This window comes from Rattus norvegicus, chromosome 16 (genome assembly GCF_036323735.1).
Source record: "Rattus norvegicus strain BN/NHsdMcwi chromosome 16, GRCr8, whole genome shotgun sequence".
Taxonomy (NCBI): Eukaryota; Metazoa; Chordata; class Mammalia; order Rodentia; family Muridae; genus Rattus; species Rattus norvegicus.
The window spans coordinates 64010477-64030739 of NC_086034.1; the positions used below are offsets into that span (position 1 = coordinate 64010477).

The window sequence follows — 20263 nt, forward strand, 5'->3', positions numbered from 1 at the left end:
ATTAAATTACCCTTTATATTATTTATTGTCAACATCAGATGTGTTCATAATTAGCTAAATGTCCTGTCTTCTCTCTGCTATCTAAATGTAAGGTGGTGATTTTCTTAGGCTGTTGTCTTCATCCAGTATCCTTTCTATAACAGATGAATGTATTTGCATGCCCTTCTCCTTTTTCCTTTTGTTTGTTGCTGCTGCTGCTGTTTTAGTCAGAATCTCACTGTGTAGCTCTAGTGTTCCTGGAACTCACTATGTAGACAGGACTGACCTTGAACTCACAGAGATCTGCCTGCCTCTGCCAAGTGTTAGGAGTAAAGGTGTGTACCACCTGTCTGGGCCTTTGTTTTGTTTTTATATTTACTAGCATTCAATCCTCTTGGGAGGTCTTTTTGGTTTCGGTCTGTGTTGTTTACCTTTTGAACTTTAGACAAATCCTTTCAAAACAAGTTTTCTGAATTCTGTCTTTACAAGACAAAAATGGGTGGAGTAGGAGTTACCATATATTTTTCTGAGATAGAATAATGTTGTCTTTCTGCACCCACTCCTATTGCTGCTTTGATGACACATACAGAAAACAGTTATTATTTGATGTTTTAGAAATACTTTAATATTTGGGGCTAAAGAGATGACTCAACTGTTAGGAGCACTGGCTGCTCTTCCAGAGGTCCTGAGTTCAATTCCCAGCAACCACATGGTGGCTCACAACCATCAGTAACTGTAGCCCTGTGGGATCTGATGCCCCCTTGTGGTCTGCAAATGTATGTGCAGACAAAACACCCATAGACATAAGTACATCAGTCTTAAAAATAGTTTAATACCATTCCTGGGATTTCACTGTTCTTGCTTCTTCTATGTATTCCCTCAGCAGAGACTCAGTACCTACCATGTGCATTGCAGTCCTGGATATCATAGGATAGAAATAAATGCAGTGATAGAATGATTGAAATATTATCATGGATATTGAAATTGACACACTAAAAAGTTTTAATGCTCCTTTCGGTGTGGCAGTTTTGAAGCATAGAGTAAGGAAGAAGTTTTTCTGTACTTTTTATGACATAGATGTTTGTAAAAATCCATACATTTCCAAACATGTAATTGGGTTCCAGAGTAAAATTAAACAATTGAATTGTCTTTCATGTCAGTTGCCACTGGAAATGCTTGCTTCTATAACAAATAATGACTGAGAGTCTGAAAACAGAAAGGTGAAGCCATTGAGAAGAACTCTGGCTTAGAGAGGTGGCTCAGCGATGAAGAGCACGTACTTTGTACAGAGGACTAGCGTGCTTCCCGTAGTTCAGAGGATCTGAGGTCCTTCCTCCCTTCCTGCCCTGCAGCCCCCCAGCTCCCTCCGCACACACACTTACACGGGGGCTGGGTTTGGTTCCCAGCACTCACATAGTGGCTCACAAACACCTGTAACTTGAGTTCTAGGGAATCTAATGCCCTCTCCACAAATACCACATAGATGTTACGTATGTATGCCCATACAGGCTAACATACACACAAGTAAACATGAAATAAACCTTGATAAACTATTTTATATGTAGTTCAGTGAGAAACAATGTAGAACTTTTAAATTTTTAATTTTGTTCTGTGTGACATACATATAAAAATGAAATAAAACTTGAAAAACCATTTTATATGTAGATCAATGAGAAACAATGTAGAATTTTTAAATCTTTATTTTTGTCCTATATGCATTGATGTTTTGCTTGCATGTATGTTGGTGTGAAGGTGTCAGATCCCCTGGAACTGGAGCCACAGAGAGTTGTGAGCTACAGTGTGGGCGCTGGGAATCGAACCCAGGTCCTCTGGTAGTGTAGCCGGCGCTCTTGACCACTGAGTCCCCAATATAGAACTTAATATTGTGGCTTGAAAACACCTGGAAGAAAACATGATAAACCTGAAAGAGGGAGTAGACTATAAAACTGGACGGATTGGTGTATGTCCTTGGATCTTCCATTTCCACAGTGTAACTGGAATTTTCTATTTATTTTTCATACATGTTATTTGTTTCCAGTGTACAAGACATTAGAGAGGGTTAAGTGAAATAATGTGGACCAAGTACATGGGGCAGTTTGAGCACACACTGTAACCACAACACATCAAATCTCTACCCCTTCGATACATTTTTTAATATACTTGTATATTAAAAATTAATACATGGCTAGAAATCATACCATCATGTTAATGTTGATTTGAATTCCGTCAAGTATGTTCAGTAAAGCACAGAAGAAAGAATTAGTGTAGTTACTTTTTTTTGATTTTTGTTTAAGATCTGACTTAAGTTTGGGATTGTATGCATTTGTCCTGCTATAGGTAGAATCTCACATTCTCCATCAACAGTCCCTTCCCTCCCTCATATACACCACATTGTAGCAGGATTTTATTCACTCGTTGCTGTATCATGACTTTGAAGCCCATCAGTAAGCTATCTCTCTTACCCAGGCCTCTGTCTGTTTCCCTCCCACACTGACTTTGGTCTTAGCTGGGGACTAATGTGATCAATACAATAAAGAGGAGGTGGGCTCTATTCTAGACAAGCCCTGGGATGGCCAGGCTGCTGGGTTTTGGAATTCTCTTTCTTGGAATTCAGCTGCCTTGAGGAATGGAAACAGTCACAAGAAGAGATCCGAGTGAAGCGCTTGAGCTCCCAGACAAGCGTGGAAACAGTTGGGACTGACAGACCTCACAGATGGAACTGTCCCATCTCCCGGTGACGTCACCACCCCAGTGCCCTTGCTTGTGCTGCAGAGCACAGAGTTCCTTCCCCGAGTCACACTGATGTTGTCTGCTTCGTTTCAGTGTAGTAGATAGCTGGGATGCCCAGCTAGAAGAGCACTGGGCTTTTTTCCTTCCTGTTTAGCCACACCTTCTTTCCATGGCTGCTAGGAATTACCTGTTCACAGCCACCTGGAAGACTCGAGGATTTAAACCTACCACCAAGATGTGCTCACTTCTTTTTTTTTTTCCTTTTTCCGGAGCTGGGGACGGAACCCAGGGCCTTGCGCTTGCTAGGCAAGCGCTCTACCACTGAGCTAAATCCCCAACCCCTGTGCTCACTTCTTAAAGATGTGTCCATCTGTTTTGAATTTGTGTCTTACAGTATTTTTCTCCTCTTAGCAGAAAAAAACAAAAAACCCCAACCTACTTTATGTACATTTTTAAGATCATGGTATTACAGGGAAAAACTAAGGACTTAAAGCTAGGTGACTAGATGCTAACTGTTATTAGTTTTATGGTCATATCAAGTTTTAATATATTGTTGAGGTTCTAATTTTTTTCAGCTTAAACAGTAAAGGATTTGAGCCATGTATACTTTCAGTTTTAACATCCCAAACTTGCAATGTATTTTGTTATTTATGTTTTAGCTGTTACCAATCACACTGAGTTGGATTGCTTAAGAACGTGTAGTTTCACAGTGGGTAGGGCATACATAGTATCCTGGCTGGTTTGTGTGTCAGCTTGGCACTAGCTAGAGTCGTCAGTGAGGAAGGAGCCTCAGTTGAGGAGAGGCCTCCATGAGATCCAGCTGTAAGGTATTTCTCAGTGATCAGTTGGGGAGGGCCTGTCCTCAGGCTGGTGGTCCTGGGTTCTATAAGAAAGCAGGCTGAGCAAAGAGAGGAAAGCAAGCCCTTTAGCAGCAGCCCTCCATGGCCTCTGCATCTGTTCCTGCCCCCAGGTTCCAGCCCTGCTTTAGTTCCTGCCTTGACTTTGTCATGATGAACAGCATTGTGAACAGCCAATGATGAACAACCAATGAACAGCCAAATAAATAAACCCTTTCTTCCCCAACTTGCTTTTTGGTCATGGTGTTTTCATTGCAGCAATAGAAAGTCTAAGACAGATTGATACCAGTGTAGTAGGGTGTTGCTGTGACAGACCTTGATCATGTTTTGGAGAGGATTGTAAAAGGACATTTAAACTTTGAGTTAGAAGAGCCATTGAATGTTTGAGCTCTGTAGGATGGTCTGTGGGAGCTTGGACGATAAGATTGTTGAGAGCAATGCAGATGATGGAGGCCTGGTCTGTGACATTTCAGAGGGAAGTTTACAGACTGTCAGGACTGTTTGTTATTTTGAATTAAGGTTCTGTGGTTCTGGTTAGCTGGGGCTGAAGAGTCAAATGCGATTAACAAGATAGCAGAACAAGATAGCTAATGTAAGCTAATGCAAGACTGAGCTTTGCTGTGGGCTGGAGCTAAGACCTTAGCCGTGAGTAAGAAACAGTCAGCATCACTGAGGTGAAGTCTTCCGGGAAGTGTTTCAGAGTGGAAGCGTTTCCTCACCAACTTTTGGGCATGGTAATTAAGACACGTGGTTTGTGTCAGCCCTCTTCCACTGTCTGAAGGTGTGAGCATTGTCTAGGGACATGAACGTGGCTTCTCTGCCCCTTACAGCCCTCTGTTGTCATCCTCATTCTTGCCACATCTTGGTAGATAAAGGTCATACCATTTTCCGTATCTCCAGTTCTATGGCTTATGGATGAGATGCTATTTGGGCTCACGGAAGGTCAGAACTCATTAAGTCTGCATCAGGGAACCCTTCAAGTCCTAAAGGTTAATTGTGAATCTAATCAAAGCACTTCTGCAGGGCAGCTCTTGCTGAGCTGTGTCCCCTCACCATAATGCAGAAGTCCCTTAGAGCAATTTTCCTTGCATGTTTCTGTTGGGATACAGTATATAAAATCTTTATGCTTGTGTATATTCATTTCTGTAACAATAAGGACTTGAAAATGCTTTTTAATTTTCTTTAGAGAATTACTTTTACTGAAATGATCTCTTTTATCAAATGCAGCATTTCTATGGTGTTATTAGTGCTGTCAACTGTGCTGGTTCTTTCCCTAAGAAAGTCATTTTTAGTGGAAGGGGACAGAGTGTTGAAGGAAGCCGGTAAAGCTTTGTGTCCTATACTCAGCCCCTGCTGCCGCGTCCACAGTCCACATCCGTGGAGTGACGAGAGGGGAGTGAGTGCCAAGTCACTTGTCTGTGTGATTCATTATCACAGTTTTATTTAGAAGTTGTGCTCAAAAGCACTGCTTCAACATCTGCCCTCCAAATTGTTTAAGGGACTTTTCTCTCCTGCTTTTACAGATCATTCAACATTACATGATGAAGATAGTCTAAGACATCCTGCATGGATTGTGACTAGGCACAAATCTGGCTTGAACAGAATGTGCAGTTAGTAACACACATTCAGCGTTCTGCAGAAGTTTCTTCCAGGATGAACCTGTGTCTAGGAAGCATAGAAGTGTGTTGAGAGGCAGTAAGATGATAGCAAGGATCTAAGAGGAACTTAAGAATTCTGACTTTCTCTGAGGCTGTGTGTGCATGTCCTGCTGTGTGCACACATGGGCAATAGGATGGTGCTTACTCTTTGCTGTCTCTTTCTTTCTGAGGCAGGGTCTCTGTGAACCTGGAGCTTACTGCTCTGCTAGATGAGTTGGCTACTTGTTTTCTCTCTTCTGCCCTACCAGCTCCCGGATGAACTAACTTTGACTTTAATATTTTAAAATGTTGTTGTGGTGGTGGTGGTGGTTGTGTGTATGGATGGGTATTTTGCCAACATGCATATCTGTGTACCCACAAAGCCAAGGAGAGAAAATTTAATCCCCTGGAGCAGCATTATAGATGGTTGTGAACTTCCGTGTGGGTGCTAAGAACTGAACTTGGCTGCATTGAGCCAGTGCTCTCTGAACTGCTGAGCCATCTCTCTAGCCCCTAGTCTTTATTTTAGAGACAGGCACTTACTATACAGCCCTGGCTGACCTAGACCTGGCCGTGTAGACCAGGCTGCCCCCAATTCACAGAAATCCTCCTGTCTCCACTTAACTAGTGCTGGGATGAAAGGTGCTTGCCGACACATCTGGCTGTATTAGCATTCTTAAAGCAGTTGCCTGGCAGTTACAATGTAAACTACTGATTTCTCAGTCAAGAATAGACCACTTACCAGGTGTCTTCGTCATCCTTGCCTGCCATTTGACCAAACATTTCATTCTCACTGTTGAGATGCTAGCAAGTGCAAGGTCAGGTGCCACCCACCGTGTTTGATTGCTGATGAGATTCTGTTTCCACTGCGGCCTTACCAGGTGCTCATCTGCTAAACTGAAGGCAAGGGCTTGTCTCTGTTTAGAGCACACATTCCTTCACAGCAGCCCATGAAGCCTTATTAGCTCCTGCCACTTTAGGAGTGGGCTTCAACACAGGAATTGAAGGGGGTTGTAAGTAGTCAGCATAACATCTGTGCCTATTTTACTCAAAGAATTTAAGTTTTGGAAAAGCCTTCTACTGTTTTTTTGCATGAATATTCATAATTTCAATGATTGAATTAAATTGAAATTATAACACCAAGTTTCTGAAAGTATAGAAAATGTCTGTAATACACCTTTAAAAAGGATGTTTTCAGTAACTAATTAAAAATGTGTTTCTGTTTTAAGAATGACATTGGTAGTAAGACTATCATACATAAACAGTTAAAATGCTTAATTCAGTATGCAGACTAGAAAGTTTAGAAGCACACTAATTCTAAATCTATCATTTTCCTTTTGTAACTCTGACTTAATTTGTATATTGCAGTACAATACACTACTCTAGCATACCATAAAACCACCAGAGGAAATAAACTGCCTTATAGGAAGTTCAGTACCTGTTAGCAGTGGGTAGGAAGGCTGTAAGTGAGGATAGCTGGAGGCCTCTACCTCTGTCACCCTTAAACTGCTGTGTTCATCCCAGAAGAGCAAGGACGCCGACTGAAGGAACCTTGAGCTGACAGCGTATCTCCATTGTGCTAGAGGTCTAGGTCTTCACACCTTCACAGCAGCTCAGAGAAGTGCCTAGTTTCCTGGCATCCACCTACCAAAGCTACCTGCATAGATGGGTAAAGGGGAATTCATTATGTTCTCACAGAGCAGCAGTGATTGCAATTTAAACTTGTCTTTATCTGTCTATTGTAAATTACTTCAAACTTTTGTAAGATGTATTTTTAGTCTTGTGTATGTGTATACATTTTTCCGTGAAGGCATCCTTGGAGACCAGAAGAGGGCATGGGATCCCCAGGCGCTGGAGTTAGAGCAGGCTCTGGGCCATCTGATATGCTAGGAGCTGAGCTGGGGTCCTGGAACTACAGCAAGCACTCATCACTGTACACACACACACACACACACACACACACACACACACACACCCCAACACTATTGCTTAGAGTGTTGATGCTTAGGTCCAAAGATTGCACATGTTGCTCACAAGAAGAAGCGCACGGCTGAGGCTGTGGCTCATTGGCACGGTACATGTCTAGCATGTTTGGCACGGTACATGTCTAGCATGTGCAACACTGTGACTCTGGTTCCTAGCACCACATGGGAAGGGAAAAGGTCAACCTAACACAACAGCTATCCATTAAAAACATGAAGAGTAAAAGGAGTCATGTGAGTTTGGGGCTGTGAAGACTTTTGTCCTAATACATCTATCAGTGAACCCCGGAGTGGCGAGCCTCGGTAGCAGCTGTTTCTCACTAAGCACTGAAAAGCTGAGGCTGTGCCCTGAGAAGACGTGAGCGTTTCTGTTCTCTCCCCCACTAAAGAGGGTGCTAGAGAAAGGTTTCCATTCTGTATTTGACCTCTATGGCTGATTCTGGGCTCTAAGGTTAAAAAGAGAAACTCAAACTGATTGCTGGTTAGTCTCCTTGGGATTTCCATAAGGATGACGTTAAGTTAAAGCAACATTAAGTGGGCATTTAGAGCTCTGTTGTTCCCCAGGTTACCCTGCGGATTCTCATTCTTCTCTACTCTTTTCTTTTATCTTCATCTTCATAATTCATACCTGTAAAATAGTTTTTATAGTTTCACTTTAGAGTTACCTTGCAGCATTCCTGGAGCTTGAGTCTAGGGCCTCTCCACGCAGGTGCTTCCACACAGAGATATCTGCAGCCCCCACTTTATTTTGAGATGGGGCCTTACTAAGTTACTTAGGCTGGCCTTGAACTTGCAGGCCTCCTGCTTCTAGAACACACTTTGAATCTAAGGTAGTTGAAATGTAGAATACACGATTTACAAAGAATCACATAGTCCTATAACTTTGAATTCAGATATTTACATTCTTGCAGATATTTTAAGGATGAGTCTGTGTCTCTTTAGAAGAACGTGCTCTCTGAGGCTGTAAACTGCCAGTCACCCTGTCATGCAGCCCATCCAGATTCATAGGCACTCACTAGGAAGAGGCCTCAAGTGACAGCTGACCTAGTCTCAGTGCAGGTGGACATTCAACAGGAACAAACCAACAGGTTGTGCTTAAACGGATTCTTTGAAAGAGCTCTTCCTGACTTCAAACTCAGTGTGATCTGCATTAGCATCTGTCTGGGGTATCTAGTAAGAGACACTGACCGACCAGGGAGTAGCCACCATGTTGTTCAGTAAATAGTCAACACACTTGGAGACGCTTGCTTCAAGAAGGAGCAAGTGCCCATCTTTCCGAGGACTCTGGAGAAAACCCTTGTAAGGGAAGGAAGTAGATTAAAACTTGCTCTCCGTGTGTAGCTCCATTACTCCTCCTTGTCCTGTACCTCTAGGCAGCTTCTGTTACTAAGAAGACTATCGATTCTGGGTGCTCCTGGTAATGGCATGGCCTCACTGTTGCTGTAGTTCAGTGCAGAGCCCTGAGAGTCTGAGCGCTGACACGCTTAGAACCAATGAGCTCCTTGCCTCTCAGTCACACCTGTTCATTTCTGAAGATCCTCTGAGTCTGAGCTGCTAGTCAGTGGGAGGAAAGGAATGCAGACTGAGAGTGGAGGGTGTCACCTCCGAGTTCCTGTTCCCTGCTTACTCTGTTAGCCTGTTAATGCACACACTTTGTAATATCCTTTGTGGTTGTTGGTAAGCATTAAGGAACTGCAAAGATACTGGTCTTCATAATTAGGAGACCTAAAAGGCAGGGCTCGGCAAAGAGATGTACTTATTTCCAGGGCTGCGTGCCCATATTGATTTTCTGCTTTTAATTTGTTTGGATTCTCGTCTAAATATCAGTGTCTTAAAGAGCTTCTTAGAGCTTTCCATCACAGCAGATTAAACATGTCTCTGTTGATAGAAATTTAATAAAGTTCTGATTCTGTTTGTTGTGTTTGCCTAGGAATTTTGATTTAATGGCTGATGTAGTCTTTTATTTGTGCCAGAAAAAAAACACTGATCTGTTTTAACCAAATAATAGATCCAAATGAGATATGCTTTAATAAAATAGAGTAAGAATTGAAATACGTAAATACTCATTTATAGGCAGTGAGTAAATAATTATGGAACAGTCACACAAAACACATACTGTACACCAATTCAAAGAGTCAGACAGTCTTCTCTGTAATAGCAGAGGTAGGAAGAAAAACATCAAGTCATAGAAAAATCTAGCAGAGTCCTGTTGGTGTGACAACAGACTTGAGGAAAAGCAGGCACGCTGTCATAGACACACAAGGTCTTGGAGCGCTGTCACTGTGACTGCCTCTGGGAAGGGGCTCGGCTGCAGAGTAGCACAGCTGTTTATGTTTTGTTTTCTGCACTGCTTGAAGTTCTGGACAGAATATATTCATATATACATCTAAAAGGGATTCTATTCCGGAGAAAGTGATTACTGTAAAGAAGTTGATAATTTAAGACCAGCTAAAATTGAGGAAATGCATATGTGAATTTTTTGAAGGCAGACCTTAAAGGTTAGATTTTATTTATAGGTTAAAAAGGTTGGATTTTCAGGCTCTGTATTTGTTTACATGTATATATAGATTTCTAAGACAGAGTTTAAGTTCGATAATATCTACGTTCACTCACAGATTGATAGAGGCACTCTTGGAGACTGATAGCACATGCTAACTAAGCCTTAAGGAAAAGCTGCTTGGGCTTCTGTAAAGTGTGCAGGAGTAGGTGAGAGATGGTGTTCAAATGTTTGTTTGGAGGAGGAAAGCTAAGTTCCAATTGATAAGCAACACTGATGTAGCCACAGCTACTTTAGGAAGGAGCCAGACAAAAGGCAGTGTTTTAATGGCAGCAAAAATCGGAGCTTGAAAACTGGTTTTCATCTGAGAAATTTACTAGACATAGTAATGAAATAATCTTGAATCTCAAAAGCCAGTTTTACTTAACTATAAAAGAGGAATTGATGTCAACATTAGATTCTGAGATTTGTTTTGTTAGATTTGATAATAACTCGGAAGTCTGAAAGAAAAAACACTGTAAGGAAGGTTTAGTGGTGTCTCTGGAATGTGTGAGGGTGAACTGTCAGTGTCTTGAATTTGCTGAAGCATACTTTCGGGGCAGAGGGGTCAGAAGAGATGACAGAAGGTCAAGGAGCAGTGTCTCATTAATTAAGTGATTATTAAAAAAGGGAAACAAATGCATGGGTATTTTATATTTCTTTAAACTTGTTTTTAGTGAAGCAAAGATTTTCATATTTGTATGTTGAAAAATTATGAAACTTTACAAAATCATGTTGTAGTCGAAATATAGAGAAAGAATCTGGAGTAAGAATTCAAACAATATCTTATATTGTGGAATGTATGAAGGTAAGAAACACTCTTTGGAAGAAGTAACACATTAGATGACAAAATGGACAGCCTTCATTATCCTGAACTAACTAAGTAGTGTCCTTAATGTATTGACGTAATAGACCTTATGTGGAACACAAGTGCATTTATTCTCTCTCTCTCTCTCTCTCTCTCTCTCTCTCTCTCTCTCTCTCTCTGTGTGTGTGTGTGGGGGGGGGGGCTTTGGGTTCTCAACCTTAATTCTGCAGCCATTTAATATGGTTTTCATGCTGTGACCCTCAACCATAAAATTGTTACTACTTCATAACTAACTTTTCTATAGCTGTGAAGGGTAATGTAAATATCTCATATACAGGATATGTGACCCCTGAGAAAGAGTCATTTGATAACCCCACCCATCCACCCTGGTTGAAAACAAGTGCTCTCTAGACACTAAGAAATTTGACCAGTAGCACCCTGATAACACTGAGTTTCCTGGAGCCGGGAAAGTCCTGGACAGAGCAAGACAAGTTGGTTTGATATAGGCCACACTGAATCTTCATCTTAAAGAAAATAAGAGCAGTGTATGTGTATTATAAACAGCTCCCTCATGACTTCCATTATAGCTTTGCAGTTGTGGTTTTATTCTTCCCTGGGAAATACATCAAATATCACACATGTTGAAATGTCAATTTAAATCTTTTACACAAAAGTATAGGCAGATTCACCATCTTAGTTTCATTTCTCATTGCTGTGATAAGACAGATACAGCAGAGGTGAGAAAGGGCTTAATTTAGCTTACAGTTCCAGGTACAGCCTATCGTTCTGAAGTCTGGCCGGGGACAACTTGAAGCGGCTGGTCACTCCCACAGTTTAGACAGCGTGAATACATGCATTCCAGTGGTCAGCCGCTCTCTGTGGTCCATCAGCCCAGGTCCCAGCTGATGAAAAGGATGCCGTCTGTATCCAAGGAGTGTCATAAAATAACACCATGGCATGTGTGGGCCCTGCACATTGCTTCCCTTAGCCCTCAATCACCATGGCCCTGCTTCCCGCTGTCATTGTGCTTTCCAAACTGACACTATTGCATCTTCACTGTCTGCCTGCCGGAGTAACCTTACCAGCCACCAGTTCTCAGAGGTTTTTCAGATTCCTTAGTTCTGTCTTGTTTCACAGCAGTTTATTTCAGGCATCCTCTCATTTCTAACCTGATCAGTGACAGAGCATCCTTGTTTATCTGAGATACATTTGACTGCTTACATTATCGTCATTCATTTGGGGATTTGTTCATCTTTGGAAATGGAAAGTACTGAATCAACTATGAACAATGTTGGGCATTATAACAAAAATCATTTTTGTTCATAGTCGATTAAATTACCACCTTTTCCACAAAATATTAAATGTCAGGTTTGCCAGGGAACAGCTTAGTGACTTACCGACTGGTGTGTAGCAGTGCTGTGTCTTGGGAGCCTCCCCATTCAGAAGCTTTGTACAGTCGGGCACCCAGTGCAGTGGTGACACCTTACCGCTGGAAGTCAGGGAATGGATGAAGTGCCTTGTCGTTTTGGTTTCCACTAAAGCATCTTCAAATAGTTCTTCAGGGATGCTTGTCAGCCTTTTCCATTAAAGTTCGAAAGTTAGAATATTATGTTTCCTGTTACTGGGTATGGGTGGCTCTTACATGGTTTTAAGTTAGCATAAGAAAGGTTCATGCTGGAAAGGAGAGAAAAGCAATGCAAGGCTTGATCCTGAAGACCAATAAGGGACACAGATGAGGTCTGTGTCCTATCCTATGCTGCTGTAAACCGATGCTGAGGAATGGATAAAGAGAAATGTGCTTAGTTTATAATTCTGTGGCTGGAAGGTCCAAATGGCTTGGGGCCAGCATCTGGCAAGGGCCCCTTGCTGCATCATGGCAGAGAGAAGGCCAGGAGGAAAGATCACCTGTGGAGAGAAGCAAGAGAGTGAGCGAAAGCGTTGCTTTGCAGAGCTCCCTTTCGTGGTGTCAATCCAGTGCTTCCAGAGCCCTACCTCTCTCCTCAGAGAAAAGCAGGCCCCAAGACCTGTTAGACACTGTTATAGGTACATGGGTTTTGTTTGATGTAGACAAAACAGAATCAAGCCATTGCAGTGACAGTGGAGAGAGACTTCTCTCCCCTGGAAAGAGAGTTGTCCCTTGTGTAGTTATAAGCTGAGTGGAGCCAAAAGCCGTTTGTTTTTTTAACCTGAAGTGGTGATGAGCTGAGCTTTCCTTTGTCTTTTCAGTCTACTCCGTTACACCTGGCCGCGGGCTACAACAGAGTGCGGATAGTTCAGCTGCTGCTACAGCACGGAGCTGATGTCCACGCAAAAGACAAAGGGTAGGTGTAGCCACTGTTAGCTTCTAAAGATCCCATGGGAAGATAATTATACTGTTTTCATCATTTGATAGCCTGAAGGTTTTAGCTCCAAAGAAAGTCATATTACCCATTCCTTAAGAATGTTCACGTGGCGCTGGAGAGAAGGCTCAGTGGTTACAGCACTGGCTTTGATTCCAGAAGACGGGGTTTGATCCCTAGCAGCACACTGGGAGCTCACGCCTATCTCCAACTCTCATTTCACAGGATTCAGTGCCCTTTCTGGCCTCTGGGCAACAGGTACATAGACATGCAATACAGACATACATGTAAGCATAGCACCTGTACACATAAAATAGTGATAGTAAACTAGAAAATGAAGTTCTCAGGTTTGAGCTCAAATCTTATTTTATATACCTGCTGTAGACTTCTCACAGTCATCTGTTGCACCAATTTAATTTTATTGCAATTCTATTTAAAATTATTTTTTCCAGTTATAATCATTTCCATCTCTTAAATTGCATTTAAGATTTAAAAATACTGAAAAATGTGATAATCTAGTATGGTGGCTATTAAGAGAATCTCCTCATATTAATAAACTAGTAATGAGTAAATGATTTTTTAATTTAGTTATTTTTAAGCTAATTCAATCTAGAGATGATCTTTATAAACATTAATACAGGAAGGAATGGGTAGGAAACAAAATCATTATGAATTAATAAATATTGGAAGCTTACCAATTTTTTTCTAGTTTCCAATGATCTATGGACATTTGTTCTCCATCCTATATGAGAACTAACATTGCTCGTTATCTGGCCGTAGGAGAGCAAGGGTAATTGACCCTACCCAGGTGAAGCAGATTATGTTAGACTTCTGTGATTGACAGCATAAAGAAACAACGCCCCAGAGGGAGATTTTTCATTCAGCTCACATTCATGTCAGGAAGCACAAAAATGAACTCTGTACTTGACAATTACAAGAAGGGGAACCCATCCACTTCAGATCTGTCCTTTTCCACGCTGCCTGTCTTGCTTGTCAAGTGTTGGGCCTCCTGTGAATGGTGTATCCTGATCACGTAGAGCGCAGGTGCCCAGAGTCCTCGTCCACCTGCTTCCACATCAAGAGATGCACAGCAGAAAAGGGCAGCTTTTAGCCTCACTTAGGAAGGATACTCTGATGGGGAAGTTATCGTAATCTTGGATATTTAATTCTTACACTGAAAGTAGCATGAATGTGGCTTCACTTCCCTGCCAGTTAGCGTGCCTGCTACATGTCGATAACTTGTTTATTAGTGTGTTGGTCTTTCCTTTCATTCTTCTTCTGTCTGATAGTATCTTATTATTCTTATAGATCCTATTTAAAGACCACAAGATAAATGCTAAATGTGTGGATGGAAGCTGTGCATTGAGTTCTTTCCATAAGCTCTTAAAATGCTTTTAAAAAATAGAACTTAATGGAATTTAGCAACTCACAGCCAGATGGCTGTTTGAAATTTCAGTGTTTTAATTTTCTCTTTTTGTCTAGCGGGCTTGTACCTCTTCATAATGCATGCTCATACGGACACTATGAGGTCACAGAGCTGCTGTTAAAGGTAAGAGAAATCCAAAATATTGAATAGTAGCGTTCAACTTAAACTTTTTTTAAAAGCTGAATTTAAAACAATTCCAAAAATTATAGCTGGAATTTTCAGTGATTACGTTTACAGTCACTCATGTCAGATTTTTTCTCCAATCCAGCATGGCGCTTGTGTCAACGCTATGGATCTGTGGCAGTTCACCCCGCTGCATGAAGCCGCTTCCAAGAACCGCGTCGAAGTCTGTTCTTTGTTACTTAGTCATGGTGCTGATCCAACCTTGGTCAATTGCCATGGCAAAAGTGCTGTGGATATGGCTCCCACTCCTGAGCTCCGGGAAAGACTGACATGTACGTACTTGTACCCAGAACCCCGAGTGGCTGGCCAGCAGGGAGCACATCTCAGTTTTGCCTCATTTCTCAGGCTGTTTTCTAACGAGACCATGTCCTCCTCCTCGCACATGTGTGCTAACTTATCATATCCTTTCTTCTTGTGTTCCACAAGAGCCTTTAACACCTACATAGACTATTCATACCTACATATATACATGCATGCATGCATACATACATACACACACACTTTTTTTAAGTCCAATTCTAATTCATTTGTCAAGACTCCTGGTTTTTTGTTTTGTTTTTTTTTGCTTTTGTGTAGTTTTGTTTCTTTTCCTATATTGTGTTTTGTTCTTGTGACAGCTAGGGACAAGGTCCATCAACAACCATTTACTGAGTATTTTTCTGTGTGACAAACAATAGAAATACATCAGTATACAAATCAAAATGGAAGTCCCTGGGTTCATGGAACTTCTGTTCTTGTACCACTGGTAATAAAAGCTGCTGCTGAGCGTCAACTGTGCATCTCCAAAGCGCTGACAGTCATGTTTACATTTACATATGACATATAATATATTTACATTCACATATAAGTGAGGTGATTTGATGGACATACACTTCATATATAATAATATTTGTGTGTGTGTGTGTGTATTTTAAGGAAACTTTAAGCAGGTTTAGATAAACAGAAAGTTTGTATTAGCTAGCTAGCTAGAACTGTCTGCGGCCTGTCTTAGTTCCTGTATTACTGACCTTTGACACTAGTGCTGCACAGATATCCGTTAACCCAGAAATAATGAACACATCATCGACTGGAGACACAGTAACTAGCTCTCCTTGGTTTGGCCAGAAGTCCCTTTTCTAGTTGGTCCTCACTCAGGTTATTACATTGTGCGTATACAGTTCTGACATGCATTCTGTTCTCTCTGTGTGGCCATTGTAGGTTTACCTTACCTGTGGCCTGCCTTCAACCTTATATGAGAGTCTAAGAATGAGAAAGCCTGAGATAAAATCTTATATGTACTTCCTCAAGGAAAAGAATGCTCAAAATGATACAGCATTTATATTGAAACACCTTTTAAGCTAATTTCTATGAAAAGAGCAAATTTCCTAAAACTTTTAGTCACATTTGGAAGTTGAAGTTTATTGTAGTCATGTAGTGGGATTGGATTAGATTTTCATCAAGCAAAGCCCATCGTAACTGGGGACATCTTTGTACTCCTGTCTTTGTAGAACCTCCCATGTATCTGTATAATCCCATGCTGGCTTGGATTCTGTAGTTTATTTTCTATGGATTGGAGCTCCTTAGAGACATGTATGTTGTTGGGGGGAAAGCGGCCTGTTGCTATCCCTGGGATCTTCCGTGAGGTCTCTGCATCGTGTCTCATCAACCCAGCCTAGTGTCACGCTTCTGTGAGCTGTGTGTGCAGCAGCTTCAGCAGGTGAATGTGACTCTCCTCAGAAGGACTGTGTTCCCGTGGCCCGCTCCTGTTTATCCCCAGGTCATCACCGTTCCCTAACTCTGCGCCCAACCATTTTACAAATTAGAGTCTTACCTGAAGTCTTCACCTTCTGTTTTATCAGGTTGTCTTAGACTCCTGTAGACCTTAACATCTACATAAATGTGTGTAGCTTTACACAGGGAGCAGTCCTTAGCTGCTGTTAACCTTCTCAGTAGGGCTGAGGAAGGGAGGGAAGTTGTAAATCTCTTCTCTGGCCGCAGCTTTCCGTGTCCTGATTACGGCTTTGTAGCCGGTGTTTGGTTTCAGAAGTTTCTTTGAAGAAAATTATCTAGGAGGCTTGAGAAATAGATCAGTGGTTAAGAGTGCTTGCTGTTCTTTCACAGGGACTGCAGTTTGATCCCAGTCCTCACGTGACCAGTCAGGCATGTTCTTTATGTGCATGTAATTCCCAGGCTGGAAGTGAAGGAGACAAGACAGTCTCTGCACCTTGCTGGCTGCTGGCCTGATTATGCAAAGGGCTATTCTGAGATTCAGCTTCATGTTCAGGGAGGAGCCCTACCTCAGAGGGTCAGAACACATCATCAGGGGCCTCCATACATGCATAGGAACACAGAGAGAGGGGGCGGGGGAGGGAGGAAGGAGGAGGAGGGAGGGCGGGAGGGAGAGAGAGAGAGATGCTTATACTGTGCCATTATTACAGTTGCAACATTCTGCATACTTATCCAGTTTCTTGATTTTATTTATTCTTTTTAGAAAGCCAAATAATGAGTTGTCTAAATTTTATTCTTACTTTAAGATACATTTAGAAAAGCCAACTTTTAGATATTTCGTAAATATGAAGTTCTCAGCTTTTAGGGTAGTGTCATTTGTAGTTTTAACATCTTTTAAACTGCACGGTGTCTTTGAGGTTCTGAAACAAACCCATAGGACTGGGGAGGTGGTCCAGCAGTTTAGAATGCTTCTGGCTTATGCAGACCACTCAGTTCCCAACACCCATTGCTACTGTTCACAACTGTGGGGCTTGTTTGCCTTCAGCTTAAATGTCTCTCAACTGCTCACTCCAAGACACTCTACAGTTCGCTTGCTCTCACTTCTGAATACACCTGCCCCTTTATAGTTGTCAGGGTCCAGCTCTGTGCGTGTGGCTGCCGGTAATTACCTGAATTTATTAGTCCCTGTGTGTAATATTAAATCAAATACCAAATTTGTCATTGGTGTTTGCTGTTCACTTTACCATCGTAGTCACCCCTGTGTTTGTTCCGAATGTTTTAAAATCTCACGTTGAAAAATGTAACAGTTAAAAGAATAACTAGAGATTGGACAACAAGACGGCTCAGCCAGTAAAAGCACTCACCTGAGGGAATGAAAACCAACTTCTAAAAGTTGTCCTCTGACTTCTGCACATATCCTGTGGCACACACATATTTGTAGTCACACATTACACATACACAAATTTTAAACATGTTAAATAAAAAGTCATTAGAAATGGTTCATTTCGGGGTTGGGGATTTAGCTCAGTGGTAGAGCGCTTGCCTAGGAAGCGCAAGGCCCTGGGTTCGGTCCCCAGCTCCGAAAAAAAAAAGAAAAAAAAAAATGGTTCATTTCCTAAACTAACCACAACTTAGTACACAGATAATGAATTGGAAACACATATTTATTGAGAACTTACTATGTGCCCAACTCCATTCTAAGACTGCATTGGTGCTAGGCATTACAAGTGCTGTGATCCTAACTGCAGGTATTCAGTAAGAGGAATAGGAAGGCTTATCCAAAGAGTCGAAGCTGCAGCCTTCAGTGCAGACTAAACAGTTCACAGCACATTGTGTTTGAAGAGCTGTCTGTGCCCGTTTCTGTCTGTAGAAAGCAGTGTGCTGGGGCCCCCACAAGAAAGAAGAAACAGCAATACAGTACCATGCAGATGCAAACATCCAAACATTACAACAGCTAAATGGTTCTGTGTAGTGTCAGATTCACTTGTGTGTTTTTAGACCAGTTTTCAGTGCCTCGTTAATAAAACCATATAAAACAAAACCAAATCTGTAAAAAGAGAAAATAAGGGGTTGGGGATTTAGCTCAGTGGTAGAGTGCTTGCCCTGGGTTCGGTCCTCAGCTCCGAAAAAAAAGAAAAGGGGAAAAAAAAAGAGAGAGAGAAAATAAAAATCTAAGATTATTCTTCGGTAGTATTGTTCTTTGGAAAAAGCCAGATTCTGGTGGTTCTCAAATTCTGTTAAGTGCTGTTAATATTTTGACTGTTTCTCTAAATCTAATTTTCTGTTCCATGACTTAACATTTAGTTCTGATGGCAGCAGAAGCAAAAACAGAGCAGAGTAGGAAAGGGGTCAGCCTGTCTGTTCTCTGTGACTCTGTGTGTGTAGAGACCCGTGTGCTGTGTAAGAGTACAGAGTGCTCGTGTGTGTTGGGGGGGGGGGTAGAGGGGGGAGAGAGGGAGAGAGTGTTAGCTGCTTCGTTTTGGTGGACAATTAGATAAGCTGTTTCAAAAACTTTTTATATGTGACTTGCCATCAACTTTGAGAATATGGAAGTCTTATTTCAGAGTTATTTATATTTCAAAACTTTTTAATAATCTATACATGCATTCCTTGTTAGCATTATCTTATATTACTATTTTAAACTAAAATAGATATGTGCATAAAATAATCTTTCTGCTTAAATTTTTTGCTGTATTTGTGTATGTATTGGGTGTGTTTTAGACCGTCTCATACAAGCTGGTCTCAGGCTCCCTTCGTAAGTCATTCTAGCCTCTACTCTGTAGTCCTGCCTCAGCCTTCCAGGTGCTGGGGCTACAGCCTGCACATAGACCTTCCAGAATTGATTATAACTTACAAAGCACATGCCAACTGTTGTTTCTTCCGCAGATGAATTTAAAGGCCATTCTTTACTACAAGCTGCCAGAGAAGCAGACCTGGCCAAAGTGAAGAAAACACTTGCTTTGGAAATCATTAACTTCAAGCAGCCACAGTCTCATGAAACTGCCTTGGTAAGGTGATGTTATCCATAAGTCCTGTGGGTCCGAAATAGTGGTGCAAGGTTAAGTAATTCTTTTCATTTCAGAAGCCTTGAAGTAGCATTGCTCTCTGAAATGCCAGCAATTTGCATTTTAATCTTGGTTGCACTGGTTTTAACTTTGGTTTGGTCACGGTTCTTTGTGGGTGAGGGACTAGATATTTGCTCGGCCGCGATTGAGACTCCTTTTATCTTTGTGTTCACCCAAGCTTATTGTGACAAATTATTTTTGTGCTCAGTGCTTTCATTATAATGCAAAGTATGATCTGATAGAATCTTCTCTTTGGGGTGTGCTTACTAGATAAATAGTGTCTATGCTTTCTGTAGAAAATAGGGTTTCATAGATATTTGCATCATCCTTCGGAGTAATGCATTCTTATAACAGATTGTGTTCATGTGAGGAAGTGTTGAAACTGAGCCTTCTGCTCCTGACTGTATAAAGTCCCTGTAAAGCTATCCTTCTTTCTCTAGTCCTCTCTCAGGAAGATCACTTATTGTTTGTCATTAAGCACATGAAGGCACAAATGTTGGGCTCGTTAGTGTCTGCCCCTAACTTTAGAGCTTACACATATGTGCGTCTTATGTTACAGACTGTTCACGCTTCATTTAACTTTCTTAAGCCTGCGTGGCTCAGAAAGGTCATTTAGCCCATTCTGCTGAAAACACTATTGGGCCAAGTTAAATTTAAAACCACCAAGCCTAGTTCAGATAACTTCAGTGTGCATAGTGCTAGGCCAGGAGGTCCACAGTCACAGGATAATCCCCAGCACTGGAAGAAACTCAACCCTCGGCTTTGGGGCATTTACTTCATTCAGTTATGAGTAGTTTCATTTTTCAACTATTAATACAATCACTGATGTAAAATGAAGCAAAATACAAAAGTTATATAAATAGGGTAAAATGTAAGATTGCTAAGAATATCGGTTCCTTTACTTCGCTTCAGGGTCACATATTCTCACCAGTGCCTAAGCAAACCTGCTTATCCTCGGGAGTTCTGTGCTCTGTCAGTGATGTAGTAGAGAGCCACTGGCCTCTGGCTGATAGA

At 41.5% G+C, this 20263-nt stretch overlaps 1 protein-coding gene across 2 annotated transcripts in view; it reads left to right on the forward strand.

Moving 5' to 3' along the window:
• Tnks (tankyrase) overlaps positions 1-20263 on the forward strand; it is a 151004-nt gene that overhangs the window by 87508 nt on the left and 43233 nt on the right. For both annotated transcript variants that reach the window (XM_039094390.2, NM_001106084.2), the window contains 4 exons: positions 12756-12850; positions 14351-14417; positions 14563-14749; positions 19071-19192. In XM_039094390.2, the coding sequence (XP_038950318.1) occupies positions 12756-12850; positions 14351-14417; positions 14563-14749; positions 19071-19192 (471 nt within the window). The remainder of the gene's footprint in view (positions 1-12755; positions 12851-14350; positions 14418-14562; positions 14750-19070; positions 19193-20263) is intronic.